This window comes from Taeniopygia guttata, chromosome 14 (assembly GCF_048771995.1).
Source record: "Taeniopygia guttata chromosome 14, bTaeGut7.mat, whole genome shotgun sequence".
Taxonomy (NCBI): Eukaryota; Metazoa; Chordata; class Aves; order Passeriformes; family Estrildidae; genus Taeniopygia; species Taeniopygia guttata.
The window spans coordinates 13,709,655-13,729,991 of NC_133039.1; the positions used below are offsets into that span (position 1 = coordinate 13,709,655).

The 20,337-nt window shown below is 49.5% G+C and overlaps 1 protein-coding gene across 2 annotated transcripts; it reads left to right on the forward strand.

The window, feature by feature from the left end:
- Nucleotides 1-1,164: 1,164 nt before the first annotated feature.
- On the forward strand, nucleotides 1,165-19,844 carry NAA60 (N-alpha-acetyltransferase 60, NatF catalytic subunit). Of its 2 annotated transcripts, XM_002195647.7 has the most exons (7): nucleotides 1,165-1,322; nucleotides 12,141-12,256; nucleotides 13,372-13,501; nucleotides 14,669-14,765; nucleotides 16,471-16,705; nucleotides 17,427-17,600; nucleotides 18,013-19,844. In XM_002195647.7, the coding sequence occupies exons 2-6, from the start codon at nucleotides 12,147-12,149 to the stop codon at nucleotides 17,581-17,583; spliced, it is 729 nt and encodes a 242-aa protein (XP_002195683.1). In that variant the 5' UTR covers nucleotides 1,165-1,322; nucleotides 12,141-12,146; the 3' UTR covers nucleotides 17,584-17,600; nucleotides 18,013-19,844. The 2 variants fall into 2 exon arrangements, with proteins under 2 accessions (XP_002195683.1, XP_072791616.1); XM_072935515.1 differs by lacking the exon at nucleotides 1,165-1,322 and having other exon boundaries at nucleotides 12,122-12,256.
- Nucleotides 19,845-20,337: the final 493 nt, after the last annotated feature.

Sequence of the window (20,337 nt, forward strand, 5' to 3'; positions counted from 1 at the left end):
GAATGTGTGGAATCATCCTGGGAAGGACAGCAGAGCTTGCCAAAGGTGGTGTCCAGCCCTTCTGTGGTCCTGCTGTGCCTCTCTGAGCCCCCTCTGCAGGATGAAAAAGCAGGAAAATGGGCAAATTAGCTGGAAGGTGGGAAAATCTGATTTGAATGGAACAGCTGGCAAGGAGACTGTGGGAGTGGGTAGGGAATGCTGTTCTCCAGGACGGTTTTGATGAATGGAGACGAGAGATCTCTGAAGGCTGCTCTTAGAATATCAGGTTTATTAGGGATGGTGAAAGGTCTTGCTTGGAGCTGCCAGACGCAGCACGGGGCAAGGCCTGAGGGGATGGGGAGAGACAAGGGGTAGAGAGGATGCTCTAGGAGAGGGTGGAAGTTCCAGGAGAGCATCTGGCCCCTCAGAGACTCCTTATCAAGGGGCTTCAAGATGGGCTGGAACAAGACTTGGGCCAATGGTGTCACAAACTCTTGATGCTTCAGGGGAGGGTTACAGGTGTGGGATGAATCATACATTTTGGGGGTTGAGATGGAACAGTCCATTTGACTTTTGGACCTATCTGTAGGTAAGGGTATTGTCCAGCCAATAGGGGGGGATTGTTTTCATCCTGGATGTACTATTGCAAATCTTTTGCCAGGCAATTATATTTATCCATCCTTCCCAATAGAAGTGGAAGGTTAATAATAATCGCGGAGTAGTTGGGGTTGGGAGGGACCCCTGGGGATCACCTAGTCCAACCTGCAGGTCAGCTGAACCTATAATAAAAATAGGATCTTTAACTTTTGGTCAGGCAGTTGGACTAGGCAATCGTTGTAGGTGTTTTCCGACTGAAATATCCTGCCTCATCTCACTTTTTAGAGCTTCAATAACAAGGAAAACCCCTTAAGAACTTCTAATTTCGGGATTAGAACCATGAACGGCATCAAGCCCTTACACTGTACGACAGTTCTGCCTCCTGTCCCTTTGAAGGATTGACGGAAACTTCCGGCCAGTTGACCCAGGGGCGTGACCAGCCCCACCTCCTGCTTCCCAAGCGCCTGCGCTCAAGGACGCTCCTTTAATTACCCCTCCCTTGATTACCTCTCCCTTAATTACCGCCCGCGTTCCGCGCTCGGCGCCGCCCACGTGGCCTCAGGGGACGGGCGCGCCTCTGTGCGCGTGCGCGGCGCTGGCGGTCACGTGCCCGGCGGCAGCCAATGGGGCGGCGCGTTGCTGCGCGGTTCCCGGTTGCGGAAGCGCCGCCGCCGCCCGTGCCCGGCGCTCCCCGTCCGGTTCCGCCGCCCGGGATGTGCTGAGGGCGCGTCCGCCGCCCCCCCCAGGTGAGCGGGCAAGCGTCTGGGAGGGTCTCCGCGGTGGGGAAGGGCGCTGGTGTTGTCATGGCGATGTGGCCCGGGACGGGCCCAGGCTCGGCGCGGTCGCCATGGTAACCGCGGCCCCCCCGGCCGTAGGTCACGGTGGGCCCGGGGGGTGCGCTCCCGTCACTCCCGGTAACGGAGCGTTCGGTGCCATTGCCGTGCCTGTGTCTGGCTCCATCTCCTCCTCCTGCGCGGCCGGATTTCCGCGGGAGGCCGGGAATGTCGCGTCCGGCCGGATCGGCGTTCCCGCGGGCAGAGCGGAGCTGCCCGCCTTTGCCCGCCTTTGCTCTCCTTTGCCCGCCTTTGCCCGCCTTTGCTCGCCTTTGCTTGCCTTTCTTTGTTGCCGGCTGGCTGTTTTGGAGGGGTGTGTTGAGGCCACCCAGGAGCTAAAAGGTGTCGCGGACAATCCACTCGTGGTTACCGGCATCAGATTATTTCCGTGTCCCGCTGCGAGCTGTCTCAGTGTTTAATTCCGTGTTGAGTTTGAGCTCGACCTGCTCCGTCCCTGCTGGTTTATCCCGATTTTGTTGTGCCAGAGCAGCTCCCAGCCCGTTGTGGGTGATCTCGCTGAGCTCCTGAGCCTTGGCCACGCTTCCTTCCCCTCTGGTGTTAGATTCACAGACACATTGAATGTCCGTACCTGTCTCAGACCAGACTCCCTGAATTGATCTTGCCCCTCTCTGACAATTCCAGTGTCCTCCTTTGCTGCTGGGTCACCGATGTTCTCACTGAGCCTGGGTGCCTTTTCCCCTTGCAGTGCTCAACACAAATTTTGCATTCCTTCCAGCTCCATTCCCTTTTTTTACCTACCAGCTTGTAGTTTTACTTGGCTTTTGGCATTTTGGGAGCTTTCTGCAGCTGCTTTAGATTTTACCATCCTGGAGATCTGTGCCCTGTCCCAAAGGATCATCAGCCACTTTTGCATTTCTCTTCCTCTTCTTCCATCTAGTTGTTATGCACCTGCTGAATGGACTCTCTTTTCACTCTGGATTCATCCTAAATTATTTTAATCTAATTAATTCTTGTAATTAATTTATTTTAATCTGCCACAGACTCTCCTTAGTCCAGGTTAGTATCCTCAAAAGTCTTTATGGGGGACACTTGTGGGAGCATTTTGGGAGCAGTAGAGCATGGTGTGTTTTCAGATTGTCCAGATGTCTGTTGGCATAAACTCTAGCAGTGTCTCACAAGTGAGGTGAAAAAGAAATCAAAACAAAAATAACCCCAAAACCCCAACTGCTGGGTCTGTCCCAGTGTGTGATAATTAATGTGTGAGCTCATTTCCAGAGATAAACCTGAGCAGCCTTGCCCCCCCTCAGAGGCAGTGACGGGGACCAGGCTTTTAAAGCAGAAGGTTTTCTCTGGCAGCTTAAAAAGAAGTTCTGTTACATCTGGTAAACTGCCCTAATTAGTGTTTCCACACCTGGTGGCAAAAAAAGAAACATTTGTTAGTGGTGCTGAGACAATATTTGCTCTTTGAAGCTGCTGCTGTTTGTCTCAGCAGATTGTTTGAGGTGCTTAAGGCAAATTGGCCTTTCATGTCTGACTCGTTGGGAAGTGCCTGTCCTGTGAATGCCTCTTAAAACCTGTGGCATTCTTAATTTCCACTTCTTTTCCCGAACCAGTGTCAATCATCCTGACTCCTGCTGTCCAGACTGGAGTTGGATGTGATGAAACATTGTGGGAACTGCCAGTGGAATTCAGAAAATGCTCTGTAGCCAAAGAGCCTTTAAGACAGAGCCCGTGCATTTATTTTTATTGACAAAGTCTGGTGCTTCTCTCATGTCTGGTGTTATTTCTTTCCCAGTAAGATGATCTTTATTTGCATATGGGGCTGGGGTTTTTCTCCTGGTGGAGGGTTTTTTGGGGGGTGTTCTGAGAACAGGGGTAGGGCCAGTGTGGTCTGTGAGTCAGTGCTGGGCTCAGAGCCTGTCAGCCGATTTGAGCTGGTCCTGCCACCCCAAAAGCCATTCTGTCATTTCCTGCCTCTTTCCCACCTCTCTGTTCCCCACCCCGGGCACTCCCAGTGCAATTCCTGGGGTGAGAGGTGGAGCTGTGCCTGCAGGGCTGCCCCAGGTGCTCTGCTGGGAATACCTGAGGAATGGCAGGTGCACACTCAGGGACTTCCTGGCAGGGCTGACTCAGAAATCCTGCAGCTCTGCTTCCTGCTGGGCTCCTGGGCAGGGATTCCCTTCTCTGACCTGTTCAGGTGCTTTTAAAGAGCAAATTGCTGTCCAGAGTGACAGCAGAAAAAGATCTGCCTAGATCTGCCCCTTGTCTACAAACTGGGAGGCCAAGTGCTGTCCAAAGCCATTCTCAGTGGGATCACTCCCTCCTCCCTGGTTTTCAACCTGTCACAGCCTGTCTGCTGCCTTCAATGCAGAGACTTGCAAAAAGACTTTGAGCTTCATGTTTCACTCTGCCTCCCCCCATCCACTTTCCTCTCTGCAGAGAGGTAGGAACAGGAGCTGCTCACTTTTTCAACATTGGCTTTTAATTAAGTTTTACATTTCTGTTTCTCAGTTTATTGCTGTGGCTGTCAGAGCAGACACCTATACCAGGATCCCTTTTAAATGTTATTAGTTTAAAACAGCAGCAGTGGGGTTTTTGAGTTGAACCTGAGTTTCTCATACTTGGAAAGCTGCTGAAGAAGAGAAAGGAAAGGAAGTGAAGCCATTTTGGCTCAAATTTTAAAGCCAGGATCTTGGAGACATGTTGAGTTCAGTGCACTTGTCTGGCAACTGAGGAAGGAATGTTCTTTTCAGGCTTTTTCAAAATGTATTTTATTTGAAAGCCTCTTGTTTGCAGTAACCTCTGGACAGTTGTGTTGGTGTCTCCTGTGAGGGTGTAGGTTTTGTTGATTCTGCTCCATAATGAGGACAGTGTGTAGGAAATGGAGGCAACCTCAAATTCCCCTCCCCAGGGGTTTGTAGCCTGCATTTCTGGCTGTTTTTTCAGCCACTACACACATTTTCTGTGTTGCTGTTTATTCTACTTCAGAAAGGGCAGCGGGCCTGCAAGTACAATGGATTTTTTTGGGATTTTTAAATTTGTTTTCTGGAGGACGAGGTGCCTATTGGAAACTTGCTGTGATTAAATCTCCCCTCCAGCTAGGAGCTTGTTGCCAGTGCGTCTCTTTTGTGACCCTTGGGTTTGAACTCCCCACAGTGCCACTGTCACAAAGCAGATTTTCCCTTCCTTGTCTTAACAAGAAAAGATTTAACAGCAAAACCCTCTTAGAGATTCTTGTTTGCCATTCCCAGAGGAATTGCTGTATCTGGGGCAGCAGGAAGCCAGGCCTTGTGCAGTGTGCTTTAGACACACTTCATTTGGGGACTGGCTGCTGTGAAATCCATGGCTCCAGAAATGTTTCCAGAGCTGTAATGTGAAAGAACAGCCCAGAAAGTGACCCACATGCAGAACATTAATGTTTCCTGCTGCTGGAAGTCTGACCAGTCCAGCTGCGAGTGTGCAGAAGATCAGGATTTTCACTAACAGTAAGTGTTCTTTATTTCTAATAAATAACCACTGCTTGCTACACAGGTAAAACTACATTTTGCCTTCTCACTTTTTAATATCCTTTCGGGGACTGTTTCAAATCCTGGTCCTTCATGGCAGGAAGCCAAAGTGTTGATGACAGTGATTCTGGGTGTTTGGCTTGGAGCTTTCAGTTCTGTGGTCTGCACACCTCGATGAGGGCAGAGTGGAAAATTGTGTGGAGCTCTAGACAAGGCACAAATCTGTTCTTAGAACGGTGTTTTCAGCATTTTAGAGCTGAGGAAAAATAGTCTGAGCCATCTGGGGTGAGTGTTAAGGAGGAGGGCTGATTGCCAGGATGGTTTTTCCAGGCTGTGTGTGACAGTGCTGCCTTCCTGGCTGTCAGAGTTCAACGTGCTCTGGCCAAGCTCGTGTAGCTGTTCCACAGGAGGAGGGTGTAAAATCCAATTGACTTATTTGGTGTTAGGTGGGAGTCTGATTGAGCAGGGTGATACAGCAACACGCTGGAATCACAGCAGAAGCTGAACACAGTGATGGCAGTGTATGGTTGGATCCAAATCCAGGTGCCTGTTCCTAGTCTCTGTGTGCTCAGGAAGGAGTACACAGGTTGAAACCTGCTTTGCTTCCTTCAAAATTTACTTTTTTAAAATAAATTTGTAAAGTAAAATTGTCCAGTTTTTATACTTTGGGCTCAGCTGTGTGTGTGTTCCTGCCACGTTGGTCTGGCTCTCTCAGGGAGATGTGATTCTTTATGAATTGGCTCAGGACACCTGACAATTCACCACTGCAGGTGTCTCACCTCAGCCCTAGGTTACCCTGCAGCCTCCCTGGGGCTGAGGTGAATTCAGCTTTCCTTCCAACATGTTCTTCCCTGAGCTGGCTGGGTGTTGCCCTCCTCCACTGTGGGGTGCTGCTCAAGCACACTGCCCTGGATGGATTTACTGGACAGGAAAGTCCAGGCACTGACAAACTCCTTTCTCCAGAGTGATGTCCCCAAGAGAATCCCATTAGTGCTTGGGGTGTGCTTTGGGGTCAGATGGGATCCACATGGCAGGGCTGGATTAACCTGGTGTGTTCCTCCTGGGGAGCTGTGCCAGGGCAGGTGGGTGGCGGGGCAGTTTTCTGCACAGAAAAAAGCTGCTATTGAAGGAATTTAAATACTGAGGAGCTCCAAGTCTTGAGCTAGTGCACACCCCTGAGTGACCTGGGGCCCATGAGGGGGCTTTGAGGCTCAGTGCTTTTGATTCTGGTAGAAAAGGCAAAAAAAACATGGATCAAAAGGTGTTCTGGGCTGTTGTGAAGTCACATAATCAGAGCCTGCTTCCACCCACAGTACTGTGTTTTTTTCAGACCAAGGCACAGAATCAGTCATTTTGTCCCAGATTTCTCATTAAGAATCTCACTCATTCCAAGCTTCTGCTAGGGTAGGGAATGAGGTGCTGGCAGTTTTGGGCAGTGCTGCTGTGGGATGTGCTGAGTGTCCAGGGATGGAGGAGAAACCATCAGCGTTCAGTGTGTGACTGTGAGCTCCAGGCTCAACAGGGTGGGAACGAGGGGAGCTGTACCCTGTGGGGTTTGTGTGCTGCCTGTCCCAAATGAACCCCTGTGGCATTCCTAGAAGGAGCAGGAGCATTAAATGGATAAGCAGAGTGTAACAAATGCCCTGTCAGGTGTGCTTGCATTGCACACTGTGAGTGGTGATGCAGGCAGCACATTTGATGCCCCAGCTTCCAGTTGTGCCTTTAGATCCAAAGGGACTGGTCTGATTCCAGGCACAGTGAAGAGTTTTGCTCCTCACTTACATTATGTGGGCCTAAGCAACCTGATTTAAGTCGGGTTAAACCCCAAAGGGTCTTTCCAACCTATGTTTTTTTATTCTGTCACCATACTTGAAGTAGTACTGTGAAGCTGTCAAGCCAAGTATTTAAATATCTTTAAAAATTTGGCTCCTGTTGCTTGGATAATGTTACCCTAAGTCCTGGAAGTGCCTCTTTGAGATTCTTAGTAATAAATCCATGATGTTTTGAAATTCAGTTGCACTTTCATTGTAATAAATGAAAGGAGCTTGGTGACAGAGGTGTCTGTGTGGAACATTCCCCGTGAGACCAGTAACCTAAAAACATGGTAAGCTGAAAATGAAATGCAGCAGGGAAATCTGTACTGCTTTGTGGAATTAGATTGGTTCAGACTGAATGGTTTAATGTAAATCAAATCCCCAGTGCCAGACAGCACAAGGTGGAGAGACTTAGAGCTGTGAAAAATGCTGCTCGTGCTCTGGAAGATAACAGCAGACTTTGTGGCTGTTTTGGGTACTGTGGTGCTCAGTCACAGCTAAAATCCTGCACTTTGGTGGCTTTAAGATTCTCTCTGGGCTTTGTTTGATCCTATTTACGTACAAGCGAGTGAGGATGCCAAATGTTATTAATTTTTCTTTCCTGGAAATCTTGTGTTAGTGGGATCTGAAGACCATCCAGATGGTGACTGGAGTTGCAAACAAGGATTTGGTGGTGACAGTGCAGCAGAGCTGTGGTGTGAGGGAACCAGGCACAAGGAAATCCATTTCTGTCCCTGTGTGCAGATGTCCCAGGGAGTGTCTGTAAAGTGAAACAGAGGCATTGTGACATGTCCTGCAGTGCTGGGCAGGAGCTGACAGGACAGGCCAGCCCCGGGGCTCCCCGTGCATTGTTTGGTGTCACTGCCTTCCTCTGGGACAGCCCCTTCCTGGTGTGTCCTTCCAAGTCATCTGCAGGACCTTAATCTTTTCCTTCTGTGGAAGGACAGCAGGTAATTCTTAATAATCCACCAGGAGTGTGCACAAAGTGAATGCTTTGAATCCCTGAAGGTGGAAATCTTCATCCTGAGCCTTGGGGGATCTGCAGTGTTGGATGTTGGAGGTGCTGGGACATGGGGCTGCCTGGGTGTGCCTGTAGGGACAACACTGCCTGAATTATGGTGCCTCTTTATAAACTCCCACAGCCTGCCAGGGCTTCTCTTTATTCTTCCCTGCAGCTCTGCTGCTTTCTGTAGGATGAATTGATCTCAATTAGCTTTTAAGTAAAGTAAAAGGTATCGATGAACTTTGATCTAGCTTTGTTTCTGCAAGTGAAGAAGATTCCTTCACTTTGTTTTTTGTGTGAACACTAAATTTAAAGTCAATACATCCCTAACTGGGAATTAGAGTTGTAAACAATCCTAGTTGCTATTTGTTTGACTTTAGTCATAAGATTACCTGGCTTTTATTCTGCTAAGAAATTAATGATATTTGTTGCTAGATGATGAATTTTTTATTTGGGAATTTCATGAGTTTATCTGCTTGGAAGCCGAAGTCAAAATAAAAATTAATTAAACTAACATCTTGTACACTGCTGAAATCCAGCTCATTTTTGCAGGATGCACAAGGCAGAAACATTGTTAAAACATGTCTAACAGTGCTAAACAAGTGCAATCTCAACTTGTAGAACCACTTGGCCAGGTTTTTGTAGGTATGGAAGTGCTGAAGGGATTGTCAAACACATTTAAGCAGCTGTCTGCCAAAACATCAGGCTTTATCTTTCATTTGAACAACCTGCTGGATTCAGAGTACTGGTTCTGTGTGGCTGCCTTTCTCTCTAGAAATGTGATGCTACAAAGATTTTATTATGATTTTTTTTTTTAAATACAGGAGCTCTAAGAGGGAATGAAAACATCCTGCTCTTGAGAAAAGCTGGAGCTGAGGTGTCTTAGCTGTGAAGCACCTGGTCCATGTAAATAAACTGTTCCTGTACCTGGCTCTAAACAAGAGCTGCTCCTTCTCAGTAGGATCTGCTGGAGCCAGAGGCTCTGCTGCCTTTTAGGCAGAACTGTGAAATGCTGTTCTTTAGCTCATTATAGCTAGAGCTGAATGATGCCAAAGATTTATGACATCATTTTTTAAATAGCAAGTTCAGGCCTCACAATGCACTTTAATTTAAAATTATATGTCAAGTTGGCTTATTTAGTAATGGATTTACTATTTCTTTTCATCCAACTTCCATTACTGCTAAATATTTGTTATAAGAATTTCACAGGTTCCTTAGAGCTACTCAATTCACTTGAGGCCAAAACATTTTGCTAGATTTGTTTCAATAGACCAAGGCAGAAAACTAGTAAAAATGCATAAAACTTTCATGCTTTCCTGTATTTTTGAAATGAATTTGTTATGCATTAATATCTGCAAGTCTTAGGTAAGAAAAGGAATTAAATGCTCAGTTTCTAGTTCTACTTGCTCCTGACTGCAGTATTTTGTAAGAGGGTGTCCTCAGAGCTTTTCCAAATGTTTATCTGCACTATCCCTTTGTAAGCATGAAATGTTAAAAAAAATATGAAATGTTGGCTCATTTTCTAATTCTCCTGAACAAGTGCTTCCTGTTTGGACAGAAGGGGGAGGTCACTGTGCCCCCAGGAAGAGGGGACAGTGGGTGATGTTGGCCATCATGTGAACCAAAGGCTGACACCTGAGAAAAAGATATTAAAATAAATAACTTCACTTTGGTTTTCCAAAGTGGCTGTGGACAGCCTTGAATTTACCACATGCCCCTGGAGCCTGCACTTGGCTTCACAGCAGCCACCATTTGGTCTCAAAGGTCACAATTTGTGTTGTCAGTGTTGCTGCCTCTAAACCCCTAAAGGCCCTTTTAACTTACGGGGTTTTGTTTTACACTGATACTGTTCTTTGTTTTATTTTGTGCTTTCAAACATGTATTTTGTCCTCTTAAGTTGACTCTAAAGGTGATACTTAGGTCACTGTGTTGGCTGAGACTTGAGTTCAGGACTTTGGGTGTGCTAAGGGCAGCATTGCCACAGGCTGTGCTCAGGGCCAGGACCTGCTCCAGGGGGTTTTTTTCAGGTATCCCAGAAGACCCAGAGGCTGTCACCTGGCTATGAAGAGAATTGATTTGCCTGGAATTTCTTCTCTCTTGCTCATAGCAGCCACTTTTCCAGCAGCAGTGACACCTGGCCAGGAGGAAGGGGCAGAGCTCTGCTCTCCTGAACCCCAGTGGCAGGACACGGTGCCAGATGGGTGTCCCAAATGTCCTTTAAATGTGCTGGAGCATCTGGATTGAATCCCTGTAAACACAACCAGCCACGGGTGTCTGAATTTGAGGGGAGGGGATTATCCTGTTCAACAAAACAGTCATGGATTACTTGATGGAGCCTGGCTTCAGCTCCGGGATAATGCATAATGCTTGCCCAGCTCTTTGAGCACATGGTGTTAAATACACATGGACTAATCCTCATAGGAATGTGTCCTGTGCTGCCCTGTCTTTTCTACTCGTTAGCAAAGCCATGGCCCTGGCATGGTGGTTTTATTTCTCTCTGATTTATTAATGCTGAGAAGAGGTGTTCCCTTACAGGAGCACTGAAACTTTGCAAGAAAAACGATCCTGTGGTGTGTCACAGCTCTGAAATGGCTCAGCAAAGAGTTCAGCAGGGGTGTGGGGGGTGAAAATGGGGTCCACAACATCCAGAACCAGTGGTGTGGATCAGATGAGCCTCAGCCAGCAAATGTTTGTCCTTCTTTCTTCAAGGTCCCATGGGGTGAAGCTGAGGCTTCTTAAAAGGTCACCAGAGGCTGGGGGTGGGGAGTGTGTGCACCACTGTGACAGGACACAGATTCCAAATCTGGCCTCTGAGGGCTTGAGCCAATTCTGGGAGTGTAAAAGAAATTTTAAAGGCAGCGAGGAGTGCAGGTTTTGTGGGGGCTTATGTTGTTTTGAAACTGGCACCTGGACCTGGACTGCTCAGTAAACAGGCAGCCACAGTCCTAGAATAGGCTGGAAAATAGCTGTGGTGCTTTTTAAGGAATTCTTTGGAGAGGAACAAGTGATCCATTTCTGTACAGAGTGACTGTAACTGCCAGAGTAGAATCATAGAATATGCTGAAGGGAGGGGACCCATCAGGATCACTGCGTCCAGCTCCTGGCCCTGCACAGGACAACCAGAGAATCCCACCATGTGCTGGAGAGCTTGTCCAAGTAAGTTTAGTAACTTAATAATTTATAATTAATTGCTAAATTGTGAATTTGGCAACCTAAAATTGCCCAAACTGGCGATTGTAACTTTGCCAGTTACAATATTTGTGTTGAAGCTGCTCAAATGGCATATGCAGTCCAATGGAGAGTGTGTTTAAATTGGTTCTTCCTTGAGCTCTGAGCTGTAAATCGAGAACACTGGAGAGCTGAGCATCCCTTTTCCAGTAAGGCATAGACAAACATTGCTCTGAGCAACTTTTCCCTTAAAACTTGGCACTTTGAAACTAAGCCTCGAGACTCTTAAAATTAGGAAAAGAAAGTAGAAACTTTTAAGTAATTTATTTTTGTTGAGGGCGGTGGCTTTGGTTTTTAAAATTTGCATCCTGGTCTGGTTCTTTTACCTGGGAGGGTCAGAGTGAGAGAGATGAAGGAAACTACTCCTCCTGTCCCCACTCACCTTGTCTGTCTCATGTGAGGCTTTGTCATGCCTAAAATGGGTTCTCCAGGCATCCATCAGCGCTACAAATGCTTGTACAACCACTTTTAGCTATCACTTTTTTCTTTCCCTCTGGTGTTGTTAAAAAAGGCAGCAAGTGTTCTGTTGGTGCTCAGCAGCTCGTGGCAGGGCTGTGCAGAAAAGGTGTCCTGGGATTTCTGTATCTGAGCGCTCTGAGCTGGGCTGGGAGGAGCTGTGGCACACAGGAGTGAGGGGAAGTGAAACTAGATCTCATTTCACCAGCACAAGTTAAACAAAATGAACATTTTATAGGGTTGGAATCCTCTGCATATGTACTCACTGGAGATAGCAGGGTTGTGCAAGAGGACTTTCTAAACGTTCCTCTAGCAGTGCTTCCTTTTTAAGCTGTTTGTTCAGTTTTGTTTTAACAAAATGTTGGTGCTGCACAGACATTTGAAAAGCTCCATGCGACATAAGGTACACTTGGCACGCTGTTGGCTCATTTAATACTCTTTTTGGAAGGGCTGGTGGCCACGTGCTCCTCGCACACAGAGACACCAGACTGTGCTCCCAGGGATCGGGATGGGGCTGGATATGGGGCTGGATATGGGGATGGATATGGGGATGGATATGGGGCTGCAGGGATGGTCAGGCTCAGCTGCAAGTTGGCCAGCACAGCTGTGAGTTCCTTCTCAGGTCAATGTTGCTGTGTTTTGCTTCATCTCCCCTGAAAACTCACTTTCCTGGGAAATTCCTTTATCCATCAGAGGCCCCTCCAGGTGCTGTTGGATCAGCCCCTGTGTTCCATCTCTGCTCTGGTGCTTCCTTCCCCTGCAGGCGTGAATGACAGAGGAGGTGCCCCCGAGTGCACTGACGGATGTGAACCTGCGCCTGCTCTGCCACGATGACATAGACACCGTGAAACAGCTCTGTGGAGACTGGTTCCCAATCGAGTATGTGCCTGCTTTGGGGGGCAGCTGGGACAAATGGGGGACACCTGTACTGCTCCAGCTCTCTGTAGCCTCAGGGCTGGTGCCAGGGCAGCAGCAGGTTGGGAATCTTCTGTGCACTGTGGTGGTGTTTTGCTGCCTGTCCTGCAGCATACTGTAGTCATCAGAAACTTCCTGCATGCAGATTTTGGCAGGAAAATGGGCTTTGCCATTAAAGGGGTGGATCAGCTTCTTGAGAAAGACCGAATGAGGTGGGGAAGGGCAACACCTCCAGGAAAAAGGACAGCATCCCTGTGCTTGTGAAAGGAAGTTGTGTCCTGGGGCTGGGACAGCCCCCTCAGAGCCAAACCAAACTGAGAGGGAGCTGTTTCCGAGGGGCTGCTCTGATGCCCCAGGAACTGAGCACTGCTTCCCTTGGATCACTGCTCCTCCATAAAGCTGATCTCAGCCTGGCCCAGGCCAGCTCCCAGACCCACATTTGGTCAATGCCCATGACTGCACAACAACAGGAGCTTCTCTGGAGGACACTGACAGATTTCTGGCCTAAAGCATCCAGGGAAACCACAGCTGTAGACTTCATGGATTTTTAACTTTAGCTTCATGGAGAAGGTTAATAGAGGATTCTAGCAGATTATAATTAAGATTGAATAAAATGTAACAAATCAGCAAAAGCATTCATAATATTTTGAGTTTGTAGATTTCTTATAAAGGCAAGATGTGCTGAACTCTCACTTGGAAATAAATGAACATACAGTAGTTTCCCTTTAGTAGCTGCAGAAGGAGGAGGAGAACTGAAGGGTGGTGGTGTGATTTTTTTTTTCTATCGATATGCAGCATTTCTTTTACATGTGTATCAAATAATGAGATCCTTACACTCTTAGATGAGGGCAGATGGATCTTGCATTTAAAAATAACTTGCTAAAGATGGATGTGAAAGCTCTGGGCAGAGACTGTAAGATGAAAATGTGATTCTCTTAGCAAGGCAGGAGGCCATTACATGATGAAAGAATCCATGTCACTAAATGGGATGCAACAGGTGTTTGCAATTGAGGAGCATCTAATGCCTGTTCCCATGGGCTTTGCATGCCCTGACATTCCTGTTTCTGGTTCCTCCCCAGGTACCCTGACTCATGGTACCGAGATATCACTTCCAACAAGAAGTTCTTTTCCCTCGCAGCCACGTACAGAGGCTCCATCGTGGGGATGATTGTGGCAGAGATCAAGAGCAGGACCAAGGTGCACAAAGAGGTGTGTGACCACCCTGGGCTTCAGCAGGACACAATCCAACCCCTGCTGTGGGGAATGGGGATGGGACCTGTTTGGGGTGGGGTTTTTCCCTCCCCTATTCAGACACTTGTTCTGAGTTAACCTAAGGAATGAGGCACATGCTGATTTCCAGCTGCTGGAGCAGGGTGGGTGCGGGGCTGTGTGGTGCCACAGAGGCTCTTCCTGCTGGAGCATGGCCCCATGGAGAGCTGAGGGATCAGATCCTGCTGGCTAATCCCTGCCCATGGCTGGTGTAGTTTGGGAGCACAAAACTCTTTTTTTCACTAGAGCTTCCTTAGCTGTACTGGGTGAGTCACTCTGGTGGCTTCCTGCAGAAACTCCTCCCTTTACACAGTCCCTGTCCTGAGCCCTGGGGGGAGCTAACCTGTCTGCAGAGAGCTGGGACTTCAGAGATAACAGAGCTTGGAGGCCAGGACAGACAGTCCAGTGCAGCAGAGAGGGATAGAAGAGATGGTCAGTGAAGACAGCATGGGAGAAGAGCACAAAAATAAGCAGGGGCAGTGCAGGAAGTGCCTGACTCCTGGAAGGCCCTCAGTGATGGGGTTAAACAATAATCCCAGCAGAGTAGCACGTGGGTCTCTTCACCTCAGCTCTCTGGCTTCATCTCAAAGCTCATCAAAGTCAGAAGCTGCATCTTCAGCAACTTCTACACAAGGCCCTTGTTCCAGCCAAGCTGACAGCCAAGGGCTTATTCAGGCACTGCTCTGGGCAGTTGGGCCTGTGGAATGTGCTCCTTGTCCTCCCCAGCAGTGCAGAGATCTCCAGGTGCAGCTTGTAGGCCACGAGGACTTGCTGGGTTGATCTAAACACTGCTGGGTGGTTTCAGAACTGGCACGTTGCATCCTTCTGGTAAAGAAAGCAAGCCTGTTCTGTCCCTAAACCCACAAATAATGTACATAGGTAGGAAATAGCATGGTTTGTGTTTGCCTCTGGGAGGACCATGTGAAAATGGGAATAACTCCATGCTTGGATATGTTAACTTCCATCCCAAAAGCTTCAGCTAAGACTGTTCAGTTAAGAGAAGTTTCCTGCTTCAGCCTTGTTTTTAGGTGTTCCAGTACAGGATTCATGCTTTCTCCTGTGCCTCCCCAGGTACCCTATTAAAAAACCTGTCCTATCTCTATGCAGGATGGAGATATCCTAGCTTCCAATTTTCCTGTGGACACTCAAGTTGCTTACATCCTAAGTCTTGGAGTGGTGAAGGAGTTCAGGAAACATGGAATAGGTAAGCTGCTGCTCAGTGCCAGCTGTTGCTGTATTTGCCAGGTTTGACTGAAGGAGCTGCAGTATCCCTGTGGGAATGGGGAAGGGTTACCTGTGACTGGTACCAGCAGGTGGCACAGTGCAGGTGCACTGGGAGGTTTTTACTGGTGTGGGCACAACACAATGTGCAAATATTTCCAAAGAGCACAGGCCTTTGTCAGTCTTGTTCCCAGGGGCCAGCTGAGCACACCAAAAACTCACACTGGTGCTGCTGAGGTTGTCTGAAAGTGTAAGAACTTCACCCAGAAGGAGAGTTTGAAATTATTTTCTTTCTGGGTATCAGCAGACTGATCCCTGAGGCAGAAAACAGAACTGCTTTTAATCTTTCATCTTCAACAGATAGAACAAACTGTGAGAAAACCACAAAAGGGAACTGGAAAATAATGTAGCACAGAATGATCACAGAGGCTGGTAAAGAGATCTTTCTGTAAAATTATGGTGGTTTTCAGTCTCCTCCTAATTTCCAAATCCTATTTTTTCCCCAGTCTTACCTTGCTGGAATTTTCTCCTTTCAGAGTCAGTATTTCCTGTATCTATTCCATCTGCACAGCGTGTTGCTGTCCTGTCTCAAAAACTTAGAGCTTGCACCTGTAGCAACACAACCTAAAAAAAGCTGCTGCTGCTTTTCCTGAGACATTTCTCTTGAGTTTTTCTAGTGGTATTTGAAGCTGTAGCCTTTCATGCAGGAGGTTCTTCACTCCAGCCATGCTTCTGAGCACTAAAGCTCTGATTTTTCTCTGATTTTTGTTAAAGGGTTTGTTTTCTAGTTTTCTGCTGTTCTTAAACCATAGGACAGATTGATTTCTGTGAGGTACAAGTCTGGAATATCTCATAAGAAAATTGAACTGCTCTGCTGTTGTTGTCTCAGTGGTTTTTTGGTCTTGGCTGATATAGATTCTCACTAAGTATCAAGAGAACGTGAAGTCAGTGCTGTTGACCTCTGCTCTGAAATCCTGTGGGTCCTCTAGAGAGTCCTCCAGGCCCTGGGGATTGTGAAACAGCAGCAGCCTGTGTGTTAGTCAGGCTGATTCTTCAGCCTGGTGTTACCACACCTGCTGGAAGAAGTTCCCCTGCAGGTTCTGCTGGGTCCTTCATGCCATGTTGAGGTGGTGTGGATGAACCCCAGGTCTTGTCCCGTGGGGCTGGAGTATCCTCTGTATCCTTCTCTGGCTTTTCCTGCTGGCTGCAGCATATCCAGGTTGGATGAGGCTGTCTCCACTCCTCCTTAGAAGGTATCTTAAAATCCCAACAGTTCTTAGATTTTGATTCAAGTTCAGCAGACACAATAACCTCCTTGTGAAGTCCTGTTTTGATACTCTGCTGTATCAAATGGTTTTAAAATAAATACATGTATGGGGTGAAACTGATACCATTGAAAATGAAACTGATCTTCCCCAAAGGCAGGAGTGGCTCTGCTGGGTGGGCAGTATTGTCAAAGTTCTGCCTCATCCTTGTGGTTATTGAGTCAGAGGTTTGTGTCTTCAAAATCTCTGGGTTTTGAAGCTGTGCTCATAGGTGAGACCACGTATAGGAACCATGTAGAAGGTCCTGTGAGAACTGGGTGGGATTTGGGGTGTCCAGGTGTGTGCAGCAATCCCTGGTGCAGGAGGGCTCAGCAGGGCCCCACACACCCTCACACTGTGATCCTGCTGCCTTCCCTTCAACAGGTTCCCTCTTGCTTGAGAGTCTGAAAGATCACATCTCCACCACTGCCCAGGACCACTGCAAAGCCATCTACCTGCACGTGCTCACCACCAACAACACAGCAATAAACTTCTATGAAAACAGAGACTTTAAACAGCACCACTATCTCCCCTATTACTACTCCATCCGAGGGGTCCTCAAAGATGGCTTCACCTACGTCCTGTACATCAACGGCGGGCACCCACCCTGGACAATCTTATATCCTTTCCTGCAGGCTGCCAAGCCCTGTTTTGGGTTAACAGCAGCAGAGTGGGTAGATGTGGGAACTGAAACCTGCTCAGATGTGCATTTAATCTGAAGCTGGAAGGAAGGAGATGTTAGAGTTAAGTGATGTAGGATGGTTGGAGCAAGGTGGATGCCAGTGAGAGCGAGTGCTGGTGTTAGGCCAAAGTTCTGGGCGTGCTTTGGCTTGTAGGGTGCAAGATTGAGCCATGAACAGGGCAGAGAAACACTTGGTTTTGCTTCCTGTGACCTGGGATCTCCTGTGAGCCTGGGCTGGCCTGGATCTCAGCAGGCTGCTCCCACACTGCCCACACTGACTTAGGGGGTTTGTTTCAGGTCAGCAGATCATGGAGAAGAAACTTGATCCTTCCTGAGTGTAGCTGGTCAGTTCCAAGCTCCCTGGACAGGGGGATGGATTGCTATCCTCACAGGATCTTCTGTGGAGTGCAAAGGGAACTGCTTAGAGGAAGTATTTCCTACACCAGCTGGAGCTGCCATTCCCAAATTGCTCTTCTTTACAGGGCAGAGCAGACCTACTTTTGATAGAAAGGTGGAGGCAGTGATTGGAAGGAGTAGATGTGACTGAGCTGAGCATCTTCCACTGTGTTGGGGTCCCTGCAGGCAGGGCAGGCCCAGGAGTGATTTTGTTCTTTGCTAAGTTACAGTGTAAGCATTGCTGTCCTTAACTGGTGGCCACTGACTACCTACAGCACATTGGCTCCACACTAGCCAGCCTGAGCCCGTGCTCCATTCCCCAGAGGATTTACAGACAAGCCCAGAGCCTCCTGTGCAGCCTCCTGCCCTGGTCTGGCATTTCTGCCAAGAGCAGCATCGAGTACAGCCGGACCATGTGACGGATGGGGGAGCGCAGGTGGGTGCTGGGGACATGGGGACAGCTCCCTCCCCTTCCCTGCCACAGCCACTGGGCAGATCTCTCTTCTGGGAGAGGCCCTGGAGTGAGCTCCTCTGCTGCTGTGGAAGGTGTCTGGGCATGGCTGTGCTGCAGCCAGCAGCTGAACTCCTGCAGGTTTCATTTGAAGGGAAATAAAATCTGCCCTTGTTTACTGGAGCCCAAGCCCCAACAGCGGGTGGAACCTGCTGTCCCTTTCCTTCTCCCAGCTGCTGGAGCAGAGTGCAGATCCACAGTGCCTGAGCCCTCAGAGTCCCAGCACAGTAACTGGAGGCCCCAGTGCTGCCAGTGTCTGACGTTCCCAGGCCAGTGGCTCCCAGCACACCTTCCCTAAGTGTTTCCCTAAAACATCTACCCTCTCTTCTTTCCACAGGATTGTTTCTCCTTCCACCTGACACCCGGCTCTGCACTGTTCCAGCGATGACAGCTCTTGGGCGGTGACCCAGCCCCTGGATGGGGCTCCCTGTTCCACGGGGACTGACCTTTGGTAGATCCCCCGGGGCTGGGCGGGCCGGGCTCCGCTCCGTGTGCATGTTGCACTGTCCCCGCCACCTCCCTCGCTCCGGTTTGCTCCTCCCCATACCCGCCGTGTCCAGGGGTTCAGCTGCAGCTCCTGCTCCATCCACAGCTGCTGAGAGCAGCTGAGGGAGGTTCGTGGATCTGCAGTGAGGAACCACTGAAAGGGACTGGGAGAGCCCTGGCTGCTAGGGCAGAGGCTGTCCTTGTTGCTGGGGAAGGGGGCAGCTGGGGCAGGGGAAAGGGAGGAATGGGAATTATGTTTAGGTCCTGCCACATCAGCTGCTGGTGCGTCCTGTGGGTAACTTCAGGGAGAGCAACTGCCTCGCATGAGAAACTACCCAGCCCCAGCAGCCCTCTGGAGTGATGTAAAAAGAAGCATATAATTCAGGATGCATTCAGGAAGTAGAAGGCAGGGAATGAAATTGCTATTTCATAGTGAAATATATATGTATTATACTGTATAGATCTTTCTGCCTTTGTCCAGGATGGAATGTAGCGGGGGGGGGAGCTGGCAGTGTACAGTCAGGTCCAGAGCCCTTCTCCCCTTCCTTGGCACCAGGCTGAACTTTGCAGGATCCTGAGGATGGGATGTGTGCACAGATCACAGCTTTCCCTTGCTGAGGGGAGTGCCCCAGCTGCTCAGTGTGGTGCTGTGGGCTGTGCTCTGTGCACCTCTGGGCTGTGCTGGGCTGTCCTGTCCTGTCCAGGAGCCTCTGGCTGGTCTAAGTGTGGAGGCCCTGGAGCTGCAGCCAGGCCAGGGGCCCTGCCATATTCCCATGGCAATCCCCCTTCCCTGGCCAAGCTCTTCCCCTGCTCAGCACCATGTTCCTTATTCCAGCTTCATTTTTTAACTGGGACCGGAGCAGAGGGATGCATGCCGGAGCAGGGCCTGGATGGGCTGGCACTGCCAGCTGTGGCAGGGGCTGGGCAGGCCCTGGGGGTCACACGGGGCTCAGGCTGGGCCTTAGAAGAGCCAACAAGCACAGGGTGACCCCGCAGCCTGGGTGGGCACAGAAAGCCCTGCCCGTGACCGGCCCCTGGGTGGGAGTTCACTGACAAAGGATGCAGATGAGCTGCTGTGACTGGTGCCAGGCTGTTCTGAGAGGTGCTGCTCCTTCTGGGACTCAAAGACAAGGTAAAGAGGTGTTTATGAGGAGTCAAACGGCACTCACGGAAAGCCCCAAGGTGCCAGGGGCCTCTTCCACCGCGTGTCACCTCTGGCTCCCCAGTAGTTCAGCAGTCCCAGTGGCACTGGGCAGCAGCTCCTCCCCCAGCCCCAGTGCCTCCTCAGGGTCCCTGACACTCTTCCACTCAGTTGTTTCCAGTTTGGGGTATTTTTGCTTATCCAAAATAAGCAAAAATGTGTTTTAATTAACACATCTGTTGGTTGAGAGTTTCTTTAGCAGCCCAAGCCTGTTTTTTCTCAGCACTTGCTTTCTCTGGACCAGAATGAAGCTCTTCTCTCCTGATTGCCTGGGGCTGATGTGTGTCTGTGTCCCCAGTTTCTCTCCTGTCCCTTACACAACCCAACTCCACTACTCGAGCACATCCCAAGGGAGCTGTGACTGGTCTGTGTGTCCTCCTACCACCCTGTCCTGAGGTGTCAGCCCTGTCCCCATCTTAGCCCATTATTTATTGAAGAACCTCTCGCTAAATATCTTCAATTAAACCAAACCTCTTTTTGGAGTTGGCTGTCCCTGCAGAGACTCCGCCTCTGACCAGCTGCTTGTGCCTGCCCCACGGCGGGGTGACCACAGACCCTTTTCTGTGGGGTTGGGGGGATCCTGGGGGAGCTGCTGCTGCTCCAAACCAGGGAGAGGGGGGACAGGGAACGGGGAGCAGCTCCACAAGGGCTGCAGGATGGGTGGGTGGGTTTTCCTAAAGCTCAGCTGCAGTGCTGGGCTCCTCACAGGCTGTGCCCCCTTCAGCCAGGACTGAGGTCCCTCAGGCACAGCCAGTGCTTGGGAGGTGCTCCTGCACCTGGGACAAGCTGCTCCCAGCCCTGGGGAGCACCAGTCATTCTGGAGCACCCCAAACTCTCAAGTGCAGCACCTGAGCCAGCCCACAGCTCTCCTGCCACCTCAGCTCCAGCCCCTCACCTCTGGCCTCTGCTCCCCGACCCTGCACCACCCCAGCTCTGGGTCACCACCAGCTCTGCACCAGCCTCAAGAAGGAGCCC

Excerpts from the sequence above, each read along its gene's own strand:
- NAA60 (XM_002195647.7), top strand. The coding sequence starts at position 12,147 with ATGACAGAGGAGGTGCCCCCGAGTGCACTGACGGATGTGAACCTGCGC. Across the intron at positions 12,257-13,371 it reads GGAGACTGGTTCCCAATCGA|GTACCCTGACTCATGGTACC; the intron begins GTATGTGCCTGC and ends GTTCCTCCCCAG. Across the intron at positions 13,502-14,668 it reads GGACCAAGGTGCACAAAGAG|GATGGAGATATCCTAGCTTC; the intron begins GTGTGTGACCAC and ends ATCTCTATGCAG.